Genomic DNA, 13307 nt, shown 5'->3' on the forward strand with positions numbered 1-13307 from the left:
CCCTGCATCCTGGGAGCGAAGGTTCTAGCTGGGTAATAAGGGAATATGAGCTCTGTCAGATATGAAGGTGCCTGATTGTTGAGGACTTTGTATGTGTGAAGAAGAATTTTAAATTCTGTTCTGAATTTGACAGGGAGCCATGCAGAGAAGCCAGTGCAGGAGAGACATGGTCTCTTCTACCAGTTCTAGTCAACACGCAGGCAAGTAAAATGCAAATGAGATTTAGTCCTTTCAGTCTTTCAAACGTATGTATTCTTTGTTCATCCGTTTCAAAAATGGCTTTGATTTGTTTTGCGATGAATATTTGATGGGCACCAGAAGAAAGTAAAATCAGATTCATTTAAAGCGGTAAATGATTAATCATTACAAGATGTTTTTTCTTCAATGATTATAGTTTTGTTCTTTTACTCAACATATCTACAGATTTATTAAAATACTTATGAAAGATATTTGAAAATGTGGCAAATGTATTTCATAAAACCTGTGCACCTGCATCCTCGAGCAAACACAATCGTAAAAGAATGAATTTCAGCCCACATTATAAAGGAATTTTACCTGATGAAGTTGATTTTCATGGTTGGCATGGAAGTAGACAAGCATCTGTTCTTCATTTCAAATAAAATTCAAACAAACAGTGACTAAGTTCCCATTCAGTTTACCAGTGCTGGCAGTGATCGTGATGCTTTCATGTACAATTGGAAGGTTTAGGACTCCACCGAAAGGACTGGACGACAATCTTCCTGTCTATTCCTGGTTTGAATATAACTTTTAGGGAATGTTCGTGTCTTTTTTTTTTTTTCCATGAATCAGTGACCGTACCAGACATCTTTGTGCGCCACTGTGCTTTAGGAGACACAATAAAAACACTAAGTCTTTATGTAACCGTGAAGCAAAACTTAAAGGAAAATGCCAATCTGTCGTCACGCTATCGGTTTCGTGCTTGTCACCAGTCAAGCCCCACATTAAGGCTTTAAGCTCGGCTCCGCGTCTCTGTTTTGAGGACAGCGGCTCTCTCTGACACTGCAGTTTCCGTCTCGCACGTGAAGGCAGCAACGGTGCTTGCTGAGCTCGCGTGGAACCTCACTGACTACAACTATGAGCCCAGTAAACCAGCATGTCCGGCTAGTTCAATATTGAAGGTTCCTTAAGTGAAACTGGCCGCAGTTTTCACTGAATGTGCTCATTGGGTGAGTGTCCACTCTTCAACAGTTACCAAGCTTTAATTCCTAGCTGCCTGGAGAAAGTTGCATGAACGGCACGCTGGCCAGTCCTGGTCTGCTAACAGTTGCATGAAGTTGTAAAAGTGTCCCACAATCAGAGACGTAGTTTTTCCCACTAAAATGTGTTTTCCGTCCCTGTATGAAAGATCGTCTGGTTGAAACGATCGGCGTTGATCGCCTGTCACGTCTTTGTCCTTTCAGAGGTTTCCAAAGCCCTGTCCTAATGGAGCTGGAGGACCAATGGTGGAAAGGACAGCTGGCTGCAGACATCTACCAGGCGCTACGCTACAAGGCGAGTGGGACATATGAACAAGACACGCATGAACAACAGCTGTGTGATTCTGGTGTCGTGATTCTATCTTGAAAGTGTGTCTGTAGTCTTTTCAGTATTCAACTCTGCTCTGCTGACATAAATGCCGCCACCCCCCCCCCCCCCCCCCCCTTTTTTCATGCATGATAAGATGTCTGAGACTAGATATGATTTTTGTGATTAGAATTTGTCATAAATGCCCCGAAATGTGTTGAGTTTCAGGAAGGGGGGGGGGGGGTGTTACCCTGGGGGCCAAAGTATGTAATGGAAGCATTCCAAAAGAGTTGTCTCAACCTTTTTGAGTCACAACCACACTGAATAAAAAGCTGGAGTTCGCAACCAGTGGTAGTCCAAGAGAGGCCAGCCGGGGCTCCCGTGGACCCTGCCGGGGCTCCCGTGGACCCTGCCGGGGCTCCTCTTCACTCTCTCCAATGATAATATAAGACAGCTATTTCTTCTCGCATAAATGCTAATTTGAAAGGTGAAAAAAAATATATGGCTTAACATTCCAGCTGGGTACATTTTTGAATGGTACACCACTGGTAAGTAATGGGGAAAAAAAAAAATTCTGGCATAATTGTTACCAAAATACTAATCATGGTACTTCATGTGGTTGCTTTGAAAATGTCTGTGACCTCTGTTGCCAAACACTCCCAGGACTTATTTGCAGAATAATACGTTCATTCAGAAATGTGCCTGTCACAGTCAACATGTATAATTCAAGCCTAAAAGAATAATAGTGAGAATAAATAACTCTCACATTAAATGTAAAGTTTTAGTATTGATAGTAGTTTTAAGGGTGCAAACTGACTTTGAGCAACCATCAGGAGTGAGTTTGCGTGCGCCTCAAACTAAAAATCTCATCAAACAGGAGCTCAAGTTGCCCTCCTTCAAAGGCCAGTCTCCTCAGCTCAACTTCCGGCGATACTTTGCAGACCTCATAGCCATCGTCAGCAACCGCTTCCAGCTGTGTCCGGCAGCCCGACACCTCGCTGTCTACCTGCTGGACCTCTTCATGGACCGCTATGATGTCACAGTGCAGCAGCTTCACATGGTCTCACTGTCATGTCTTCTTCTGGCCAGTAAGTGTTCCCTAATATCAAGTCCCTTCTGGACTACCATGTTTTGTAAAGTTCTGCTTCCCACCGCTTCTGCAGGTAAATTTGAGGAAAGAGAGGACCGAGTGCCTAAGCTGGAGACCCTGAACAGCCTGGGCTGCATGAGCTCCATGAACCTGGTCCTGACAAAGCAGAGTTTACTGCACATGGAGCTGCTGTTGCTGGAAACCTTCCAGTGGAACTTGTACCTCCCCACTGCGGCTCACTTCATCGAATACTACCTGTCCATCGCGGTCCATGAAGGAGATCTCCATGATAGCTGGCCACTGACCTGGCTGGAGAAAACCAAACATTACATGGCAAAATACGCTGATTACTTCCTCGAGGTTTCCTTGCAAGGTAAGTCCCATTTCATCGGTCGTTGGAAATTCTTATTATTCTTGATTTGTGGTTAGAGGACAAGTGAAGCAGTTCAGCTGGGCCCCAGAATTAGATGCTGACACAGCACAAACAGACCCAACAACTATTTTGATGAATGAGCAGCACACCACGTTTGTTTTAATTACGTTAAATAAGATCAATTGCAGCTTACCATTACCTATCATTGCACTGTATTTAATATGCATTTCCAGACTGTTTGTAGATGAAAACAACACTTTTGGTAACATCACACTGAGCTGAAAGAAAATGCAATGAGCATTTTTGACTGTTTGTGACTGACTGTTGGACCAGTGAGTCACAAACAGTTGGTCAACTCTGGCTAATCACACACAGTTGGAGTTGTTTCAGTTTTTATACCAGAATCAAGTGTGAGCATACCTCAGTCAAAAGTAATCAAATAAATATTTCTCCAGAATGGGTGTTGCCAGGGTCTTGTACGATTACAAGACAGTGTACTTGTAGAATCAGACACAAAGCCAAGACTACTTTCCTGGTAGAAATACCAGGTGCATTTACTTGAAGCTACACATCAAATACCCCATTGTAATAAAGTATTTGTTGACTAGATGAGTGACTGCTGCTATCAATCATAGCTGACTTTGTATGAGAGGATTTCTGAACAAACCAAGATCCTAAACCTTATATATGCTAACACTTTCCACCCATTACCACTCATTGCACGGAGCTAACTAGCATTCTGCCAGTCACTGTTCCCTAATATACGCACAGAGGAGAGAAGAGTAACCATTTTCCTGTCCGGTTCAGAGGAGGACACCAAAAAGGTGTATCTTCTAAAAGCTGTGTTCCTTTAAGAATATTGGTTGGTTTTCACCATACATCTAGCAGTTCTTGTTTCCTCAGTTTTCCTTCTGCTATTTCTCGATGGTGTTTTCTGTCTTCCTCTAGATCATGTGTTTTTGTGTTTTGCACCGTCACTGGTGGCCGCTGCATGTGTGGCGGCCTCCCGCCTTGTCCTCCACCTGTCCCCGACATGGCCCCCCCGACTCCAGCGCCTAACAGGCTACACATGGGACAGCCTAGTCTCATGTGCAGAGAAACTACTGATGTATGTATCTGTCCGTAGCTGACATTACACTGAATCATTCTTTACACTTACTAAAAATGACTATAATCAGTGAGAGATGTTAAGTGCACAGCAGTTTCTGAGGGTGGTGACTGATAGGATATCGATGGGCACACACACACATTGCATAAGGACAATAGGAACACACAGGCCTAGCAAGACGCCTATACATTTCATGCTACACTGATCAACACTGAATCTTTTCACTAATCAACAGTGCAACTCTTTGTTTTTCTGTCCAGTGCACATGACAGTGATGTCAAAGAGGCCAACAAGCAGAAGTGCCAGCAGCAGCAGCAGCAGCAGCAGCAGGGCCAGGCGGTCTACCACAACTCCAGCCAGTCAGCCTCAGTGGCCCAGTACCTGCACCGGCCCAGCATCCAGTACTCCCAGCAGGCTCCACAGCAAGGTCTGGCCCCCAACCACCGACCCACCTCCTACCTCAGCAACTCCACCAGCCTGCCAGCCTTGAATGCCCCTCCACAGGGCAATGCTCCAGCCATGACCTCCTCATTAGATCCAAAGTCTAACATTCCCAGTAGGGTGTACCAAGTCAGCATGCACTATAGCTGCCCTGCTCCATGCTTCGACAGATGATGGATTCTCAGATTACGTTGTGATGTGATCTGTTCCTCTGGGACAGAAAAGAATTACACTGAATGTAAAGTTTTTAATTTGAAGAGACTTGATGAGATTGGTGCAGCACTTTGAACCAGAAGGTGTACGCAATGTGCAATATGCATGCTCTGTTTTTTTGTTTGTTTGTTTTTCAAGATATTTGAGATATTTGGTATGAATGTTGTGAGTTGGCTAGAGGCCGAGTTTGCACCACTGAACTACTACTAGTGTTACTGTATGATTTAGCCAAAGAACACACTCGTCCCAGTAGCCACGGCATCTGATGTTGCTACGCTAAGTTAACAGGGCAGTAAGAGCAAAGGGATTTCTGTCAGTTTGTGGTGGATGAGAATTAAGGGTAAGTTTTCTGTACCTCTAACTTTTTTTGTTGTTGTTTTTGTTCTTTTGTAAAACTAGGAAAGAATGCAGTCCTCTAGATGTCAGTTTATTTGTTGTTCTTCTGTACACAGAGGATTTCAGTCAGTGCTGTGCACTAACATGATAGTTTTAAATAAAATACAAATCTCTGTTAGTTGAACTATTATGTATTATGTCCCTTCTTACCTCAAATTATTGACACATTTCAGCCGTGCCATGAGTGGCCCAGATGGGTAGCAGTAAGCAACCTTATTGATTTCATCTGCTCAGTTCTGTAATCCTCCTCTGCAGGAGTGGTTTTGGTGCCTGTAGATAATTCTGTGCAGCTGCGGGGTTTCAACTGTAGACAACCTGATAAAATGCAGGCACTTGACTGATGATAGGAAAAATAAATGACTCTCTGTGAAACTCTTACGTACCACTACTGTACTGTATGTGCTCTGCCACCGAATAAAATACTTCCGTCATGTTGCATCACCTGAATGCAGCAATGAAGTGTTTTGAGCAACATCAAGAGTCCAATTAAAACACTGACGACAGGAACGAAAAGCAAGATTCGTTATTTTTTGGAGGCAGTTTACTTGAAATAAAAATGTATTCTGCTTAATCTTCTATTCAATGACATTTCAGGGAATATATAATTTCTACATTACAGAGAGAGAGAGAGAGAGAGCGGTGAGTTGAGTCAATGTGTAAAATGAGCCACCCTGTTTGAAAGGTAACCGTGAATAAAAGTAATCACGAGGACCTGCGTATACACTTCATAATACTCAATTCAACTTTGTCTGAAGCCTATGGAGAGGGTATCGATGGTGATCGTGATGTTGGAACAATCTGAGCAATAAAAACAGTTTGTCTCTCCATGCAAAGCCACAAACTTTCTATGTCCTATACAAAGCACCTTTGACAGTTTTATAAGGTTAAAAAATCAAGATAATGTTTTAAAGTTTACTTAAATTGATAAGGGTCTGACGAACGGACACAAATATATGTGTTTATGTAAAAGTGTGTGGTTTTGCTTTTGTTAGAATTAAGGGATTACTTAAACTTATCTGAGATGCTTGACTTTTAAGTAGTGGTTTTTACCCATGGAGGGTTCAATTTGCCCTGACTCCATGTTTAATTTACCCCACCCTTGGGCAGGTAGCCATTGTTCTGAAACCAACATATACAGAGAACAGGTTTTAATTTCCGTGGGTTCACACCAACCTGAGGTATGTATCGTAACAATTACTTGAAATTACTTGGCTCAACTTCCTTCAATCTCCCTTTTATAATAATAACACACTTTTCTACAGCACATTTCTCAGGTACAAAGTCCTTTACGTGGAAATCAGAGCATCCTAAAATGTGGAATCACACGGATTAAAATCCATAAATACCATCAGTCTGAGAGATAATAGAAAAAGGAAAACTTTCAAATCAAAAATAACCTAAAACCTAATGAAATAAACAGGCAGCTCATATAAAAGCAGCCTAAGCTTTCTGATAAAAGTATGTTTTATGAAGAGAATGAAAGTAAGTCAGTGACTGAGACACCCAGAAGAGGAGAGAAGGGTCTCTATCTTCTGGTGGAAGATGAACAGATATTTTTTAATCTGCTGGTATGTTCCTCTAAGGTGCCCAGGTTTAACAGTATCTGGAATAAGCCTTGATTTCTGGTGAGTATAACAAAATAAAACCTGTAATTTCCATCATTTTTAGCTCATGAATGGGATTGAAACGGAATCAGAAAATAAATATTTATTGTGATTATACCTCTGAGTTATAGCTAATGCCCACAATACTCCCGCAACAGCGGAGAAATAATGATAATAAAAAAAAACACACGAACCGTGTCCGTCTCTCCATAGTTGATTCATCTTAAACTGCAGAGATGATGACAGATCTTAATTGTAATCCCTGCGGTTTAAAACAATGTGGTCAAGCCTGGAAACAACCTTTCAAAGCTCTCCTTCCTCTGTGTCATGATGGGTTAGACCTGCTATAATAACATTTGTGTTCTGATGTTATTATGCGCTGCAGAGAGCTTCCTGTGGAGGAGGAAGCAGACTGATGAGTCTTCTTGCTGTTCCCCCTCCCAAACAAGCTGTTCACTCACGGCACATATCAACATGGATGCCAGATCAGTAGGTGGACCAAGATTTTGTGGCACTCTGCTTTATCTCAGCTGTATATTTACTCACTATGTATTAGTGCAGCAGCTGGAAAATACAATGAGTATGCCTTTGACATATGAGTGTTTAAGTTTTGGGTGCTGCAGGAAAAGAAACATGAACAAGGAAATGGCATAATTCTATACACTTCATTCTCAGTTTTACAAGAAAACATCCTCTCCTCATAAAATTCCTTGAACGTAATAAATCATTATTGTTCTTGTGATCATCATCAGATATACTGTATGCATTATGATGATTTAAGGAATAAAAGGGATTATCTCTGTCCTACTGGGGTCTACCCAAACCTGCCAGTCAGTGAATGAACGAATAATACAGCTAAACATCCATCCATCCATTTTCTTCCTCTTATAGCACATTGTCTTGCTCTGCTGTATTGGCAGAGCTGGATGATTGAATGTGGATGATTTATGAACTTTTATAGGCCTCCTGGATGTTATCTAACCAAATACATTAAATTCCCACAGCCAAAGGAGTCCTTCCACAAGGGTAGTCTGAAGCTCAACACTGATTTTACAGTGTAATAAAAACGTGAAATTGATAAGATATGCAGGTTCAATAACAGCGTTGGATGTGATATATTCTCTATTCAAAGAAGACATTCAGCTACATGCCTGTTGTTGGTCAGGATCTGAAAATCTGAGCTGTTTTTGTAATAAAACTTGATCTTTTATTCATCATCACCAGAGCAAACAATAGCAAGTACCCCTGAAAGAACTGCTTTTGCCCAAAACTGGTGAGTAATTGTTTCATTCAGATGCCAACAGAATAAGCACGAACAAATGTTCGACCTCAGTTAAATCGTCCTCACAAAAAGAATGAGTCACGTTCAGAGACTCAGACGGCTCCTAAACAACTGAGGATGCAAGCAGCCTGACATGTCAAGCTGATCTACTGGGAAGTCAGACTCCTTCAAGGTTTGTAGGCAAATGTTTTTATCTTTATGCATATTTCTATACTTTTCAAAGACAACAAGAGGAAGTACACTCTTTGATATTTGGGATTTTTTGTCATGTTGCTCGTGACCAAAACTAAAACTATATGCTCACGTACAGAAAAGTGTTACTAAAAAAAAATCACTTCATCAAGTAAAACAAAAGCTTGTGTTTGACCAATGCCACAGGATTCAAAATAGAGGTATAAAATAAAACAAGTTGTAAAGCTGTGTGGCACACCCTCCTCTGGGGGGTCAAGGTAAATACTGACGGGTTGTCTCTTGCTGGCTGTTCATGATGATGCCTAAAGTTTAAACTGCAGATGAATCCTCCACGTCAGGTGTTGGCCTGTTTCTCTCTGACACTGGAACACTTTCATCCGCTGACTTTGAGAGTCTGCAGATGGGAGATCAGCTGGACATCGACTTTGAAATGGTCTGATACTGCAGGATGCTGTCTGTATTCAGAGAGAGTGTGAAAGCTTTATTCTTTGTAACTCATCAACAACTAGAGGGCACTCAGAGAGCACATACCTCTGGTGAGGCAATATGATGTCATCCAGGTACTTGGAGATAAAAAAAAAAAAAATCAGTCACAATAAGATACACTGCACCGTGACATGTCACAGTCACCTTGAGCTTTAACTTCCAAAACCTTTCAGTTCGTCCTCAAGACCCAGTGGACTTTTGTGGTAAATTTGAAAAAAATCTTTCTTCACCAGGCTCATCAGGATCCCTGGAGCCCTGGGTTCATCCTTGGAAAATAATATCCCCCCCCCCCCCACACACACACACACACACACACACATACACACAAACGTCAAGTTTTGTGAAAATCAGCCTGATTGTTTTTACATGATCCTTCAAACAAATAAACACCAATCCTCTGTGGACGTAATGAAAGACATTCAACACCGTGATTTTGCCTGATGAGCTACAGAGTTAGTTTTCGCACATGTGAATAAATTAAGTGTAACGGAGGATAGCTTTGTCTGGAAATGATGACCCCGCTCATGGATCATACCCAAATCAATTTAGGCGCTGCACATAGGGGAAAAAATAATCGCGTATTTATTCTAATGCAGCAGCGACTGATGTGTCACCCTCCTCCAGATTCGTGCATGAACTCACAAGAACTGGCGAATGAAAATGACATGGTCCACTTTCTGAAGGAGGAAGAATATGATGTAATATTTCCTGCAAAGTTTGAAAAATATGTTTTCTATGATTGCATTATGATAAATTACACGCTGTTTTACTTAGTTTGGATAATATGTTTTCCTTCCCTGTATTCAGCAGGCAGATACGCCAGCCTGAACACAGTATGCTGCCAATGAGCTCTCAGCAGTATATTCAAAGGATATGAGCAGGCTAATTTTTTCCAAAACATGGAAACATGCTGTTTGTGACTGTAGTGGATCGTTGTGGCTCCGCTTTTGTTCACTCGTCAGCCATATGTTTAATCTATGTATAGCTATCTCACCACAGGGATTCCTGGAAGAAATCAGCTTCAGCCACAGCTGAATAAAGATGTGAAGATTTATTTTGGTGATAATAAAAGTTACTCATCCCCTTTTATTTGCACACATCCTCATTCTGAGGCTTTGGGTGGTTTTAAAGCTGTTTTCGAACCAGCTAGCACCATTTTGTAATAGTACTCTGTGGCTTAGAAAGAAACATTCACAGCATAGACTCAATATATACTCCCTCTATCTCTAAGGACCCACATTTCAGCTGCTTCTATCTACATTCTCATCCTTTCAATCACTACGCAGAGCTAGGGACCCATAGCTGAGGGTTGGAATGTAAATCCTCTGATAGATCGGCCCTTGCAGCACCTGCATGCTAACTTAGCATGTCTTAATTTCTTTCCGTAGAGATGAACTTTTCAACCCTGTGATACGCTGCATCTTACAGACTGGCACAGGAATGAGACTTAGAGCCCAATAACAAATAGTATTGTTGAATGTCAGGCTTCCTTGTCTCAAAGTCCATGTTTTTTTAAAAGTAGGTTTTTCGCTAGGTTGCCTGATCAATGCAAGCTTCAGATATTCTACAGTTTCGTTCGATGGCATGCATTGCATCAGTAAACCACAGTCGTGAATTTATGAAGCACTCTATATGTCTTAAAAATTTTGGTTGTTGACAACGGCTAAAGGAGAGTACGTCAGCAGATGCAAACACACAAAATCCTGCGAGAAATAGAAGCAAACAGTCAGTTATGGTGATGTTGAAGTCGTGCATCCAAGATGCGGTGCGTTTGAAGGCTTTGTACCTCTGACAATTGAAATTACTATTCAAAAATCAAAAAAGTGGTATTCATTTGTGTAATTTATCTTGCCGAACAAAAAATGTTATCCCCCTTAACTTTTATTTTCAATGATTTCTTTCATTTCATTTGTGCCTCCATGCTGACCTTTACACCTTTACCTTTGCTGATGTCATTGGCATTAAAGGCACCGCACTAAATTGGTTTAGGTCATATTTACTAGGTTGATCTCAGTTCATACGAACTAATCTCGGAAACCACTGTCGTCAGTTATGGTGCTCCACAAGGGTCTGTGCTTGGACCAGTCCTCTTCACACTATACCTGCTTTCTCTAGGTCACATTATTAGGAAACACTCAATGAATTTTCACTGCTATGCAGACGATATGCAGCTGTACTTATCAATGCATCCACATGAAACAAATCAGCTGACTAAACTGGAGGCCTGTCTAAAGGAAATAAAAACATGGATGACCCAGAATTTCCTTTCATCAAATTCTAAGAAAACTGAAGTTATTGTGCTGGACCCAAAACACCTTAGGAACAGTTCAGTTCAGTCTTAGGCACAATAACCACCAGTTGCAGTTTGAAAATACATGTGAACACACAACATACATAATCATTATGTGTTGCAAGCCAACAACTGCACCTGATATCTCATATTTCTGCTGCTTCTCATGCAATTGTGGCACTTTAGCAGAACGTATATGATGCCATATGTGATCACAAAAGCCCAAATGCCTCGTTAGCACCTCTATGTAACAGTGAACATGCATTTAATCAATAATTAATTTAAATAATCATGTATTTTCACATCACAAATAAACCCTTGCCTGGATGTGATTTTACTTTTTTTAATCATTGTTTATTAGTTATCTATCTATCGTTTGTTTTGTGAATAAAGCCAATAAATTAAATCCAACCAACACATGCACCAAGAAATATATTTATTCACTCATTCATCATATATTTGCAGTTGATTCTGATTTTCAAAATATCAATTATTAACTTAAAGAAAACACACAGCATGATTATAAAAAACAACAACATAGCACTGTCTCAAAGATGTATAGCAGGATTTACTGTAATCTAAATGTGAACACATTGTACAGCAAACTGCTCTGCACTCGGCTTATTTTAGACGTTGCATAACCATGTTTCATAACCAAAATACTCAACAGAGATGAGACTCGTGATGAAAATCATTACAAATTCAAAATACTTTGCAACGGTTCTGAGCAGTGATGCTGTCATATCATGACATAAAAAACCTTTTCTGTTTTTCTTTCTGAGTTTGTGCTTTCATTGTAAAAACATAGTGGTTAGAGCTTATAAGTCAGTGGCTTTGGTGCACATTTATAGTTTTACAGGAAATGTTTTATTTAGTGTTTTACACTGAACCATCAGTACTGATACCTGCTGATGTGAGAAAGTAAAAAAAAAAATTTAAATATGCCAAAAATTATATTTAACCCCCACAAACCCATGCAATTTCAGGACATTTTTTTGTTTAGTTGAACTTGCAGTGGTGGGGGGACAGCCATATTTCTTAAGTAAATTCTTAGTGCATATTATGTGCCAGAGGAATAATAACCTTCATGTTATAGACATCAATCACCAGATTTATGCCAGTAAAAGGGGCTTCACCATTTAGAAATTAGGTAAAGGCTTTAATATATTTCACTTTAACTGACTTTGGAGTATGCAGTATGAAGACAGGCTGAGAAAAGGTACCTGTAGAACCATGCTGTGTGTGTCAATGTATGCAAAAGACTGAGAAACGGGGAGAAATTACTCACATAGTTTCACAGCTATGCAAACCGTGCTCTAAAAATTCCTTTGCTCTGTGAAATATACGTGCTGTATTATGTGATAATCAAGAGCGAGGATGAACGAATGACTTATGAATAAGAACAGAACACTGTGTAAAGCTCATCATGAAAATGTGAATACCTATATCATCAATAAGTGCTGAAACCATATTTAGAGTTTTGAATTGCTTAGTTTTGATTGTTTTTTCAAATACCTATATATATATATATATATATATATATATATATACATATACATATATATATACATATTCATGTTTAGATAGAGTATTTGTGCAAAAGGGAAAACATCAGATGTAATGAATATGTAAAATTATTCCTTGAATGATCTGAAATGCAGCTGTATTGTTTTTAAATGTATAATATGGTAATGGTAGAGCCTGTTGAACTAGACTCCATTTGCACATTGTCTTTGCAAATCAGGTACCAGCAATATAACTGTTTTCCTCTTAATTATTTACATATGTGTCTGTCTGATTAATATTGCATAAAACGTAGTTATCTAAAACCTGCCATTCATAGTTAACATATTCCAGCTCTTGTTTGAAGCTGAGAGCCTCTTCAGGACCATGGTCAGCTCAGTGTTCTTTCTGAAGTTTTACTGAAGGTAAACATATACAAACGAACCAAGAAACTAGTAATATGTTTGAGAACATCAGAACAAATGTGAACGTTAGGAATCTAAATTAATTCCAAAGACATAGTTGAATTTCTGTATTTGGTTTTTGGTGATTATCCATATTGTATTCTGTACATTTTTGTGGGTAAAAAAAAACATTTGAATCAAATTTGAGGTTAACTTGAGCCATATTATGTGAAACAATATAAATGACATAAATGAACATAAAATGTAAACTGGCCCTTTTCTTTTTTTCCCCCTGTACATTCGTTTCCTCTTTTAACGTGCAATTTGATTGGCTCCCTCCGATGCTTGTAGCCAATCAGCTTCCGCCTGCTACGGAGGAAGGAATAAATGCAAGATGGCTC

At 40.0% G+C, this 13307-nt stretch overlaps 1 protein-coding gene across 1 annotated transcript; it reads left to right on the top strand.

The window, feature by feature from the left end:
* Nucleotides 1-1010: 1010 nt before the first annotated feature.
* Nucleotides 1011-5585, top strand: ccnj (cyclin J). The gene is made up of 6 exons (XM_086180360.1): nucleotides 1011-1187; nucleotides 1422-1512; nucleotides 2402-2612; nucleotides 2688-2987; nucleotides 3936-4095; nucleotides 4356-5585. The coding sequence occupies exons 2-6, from the start codon at nucleotides 1444-1446 to the stop codon at nucleotides 4708-4710; spliced, it is 1095 nt and encodes a 364-aa protein (XP_086036486.1). The 5' UTR covers nucleotides 1011-1187; nucleotides 1422-1443; the 3' UTR covers nucleotides 4711-5585.
* Nucleotides 5586-13307: the final 7722 nt, after the last annotated feature.

The sequence above is a fragment of the Aulostomus chinensis genome, chromosome 16 (genome assembly GCF_037954235.1).
Source record: "Aulostomus chinensis isolate RoL2024-O1b breed Wild chromosome 16, RoL_Achi_v1.0, whole genome shotgun sequence".
In the NCBI taxonomy this organism is placed as follows: domain Eukaryota; kingdom Metazoa; phylum Chordata; class Actinopteri; order Syngnathiformes; family Aulostomidae; genus Aulostomus; species Aulostomus chinensis.

Bases quoted from the DNA above. Each gene is read 5' to 3' on its own strand.
- ccnj (XM_086180360.1), top strand. From the start codon at position 1,444: ATGGAGCTGGAGGACCAATGGTGGAAAGGACAGCTGGCTGCAGACATC. The intron at 1,513-2,401 runs GCGAGTGGGACA...CTCATCAAACAG, and splicing joins ACCAGGCGCTACGCTACAAG to GAGCTCAAGTTGCCCTCCTT. The intron at 2,613-2,687 runs GTAAGTGTTCCC...CCGCTTCTGCAG, and splicing joins GTCATGTCTTCTTCTGGCCA to GTAAATTTGAGGAAAGAGAG.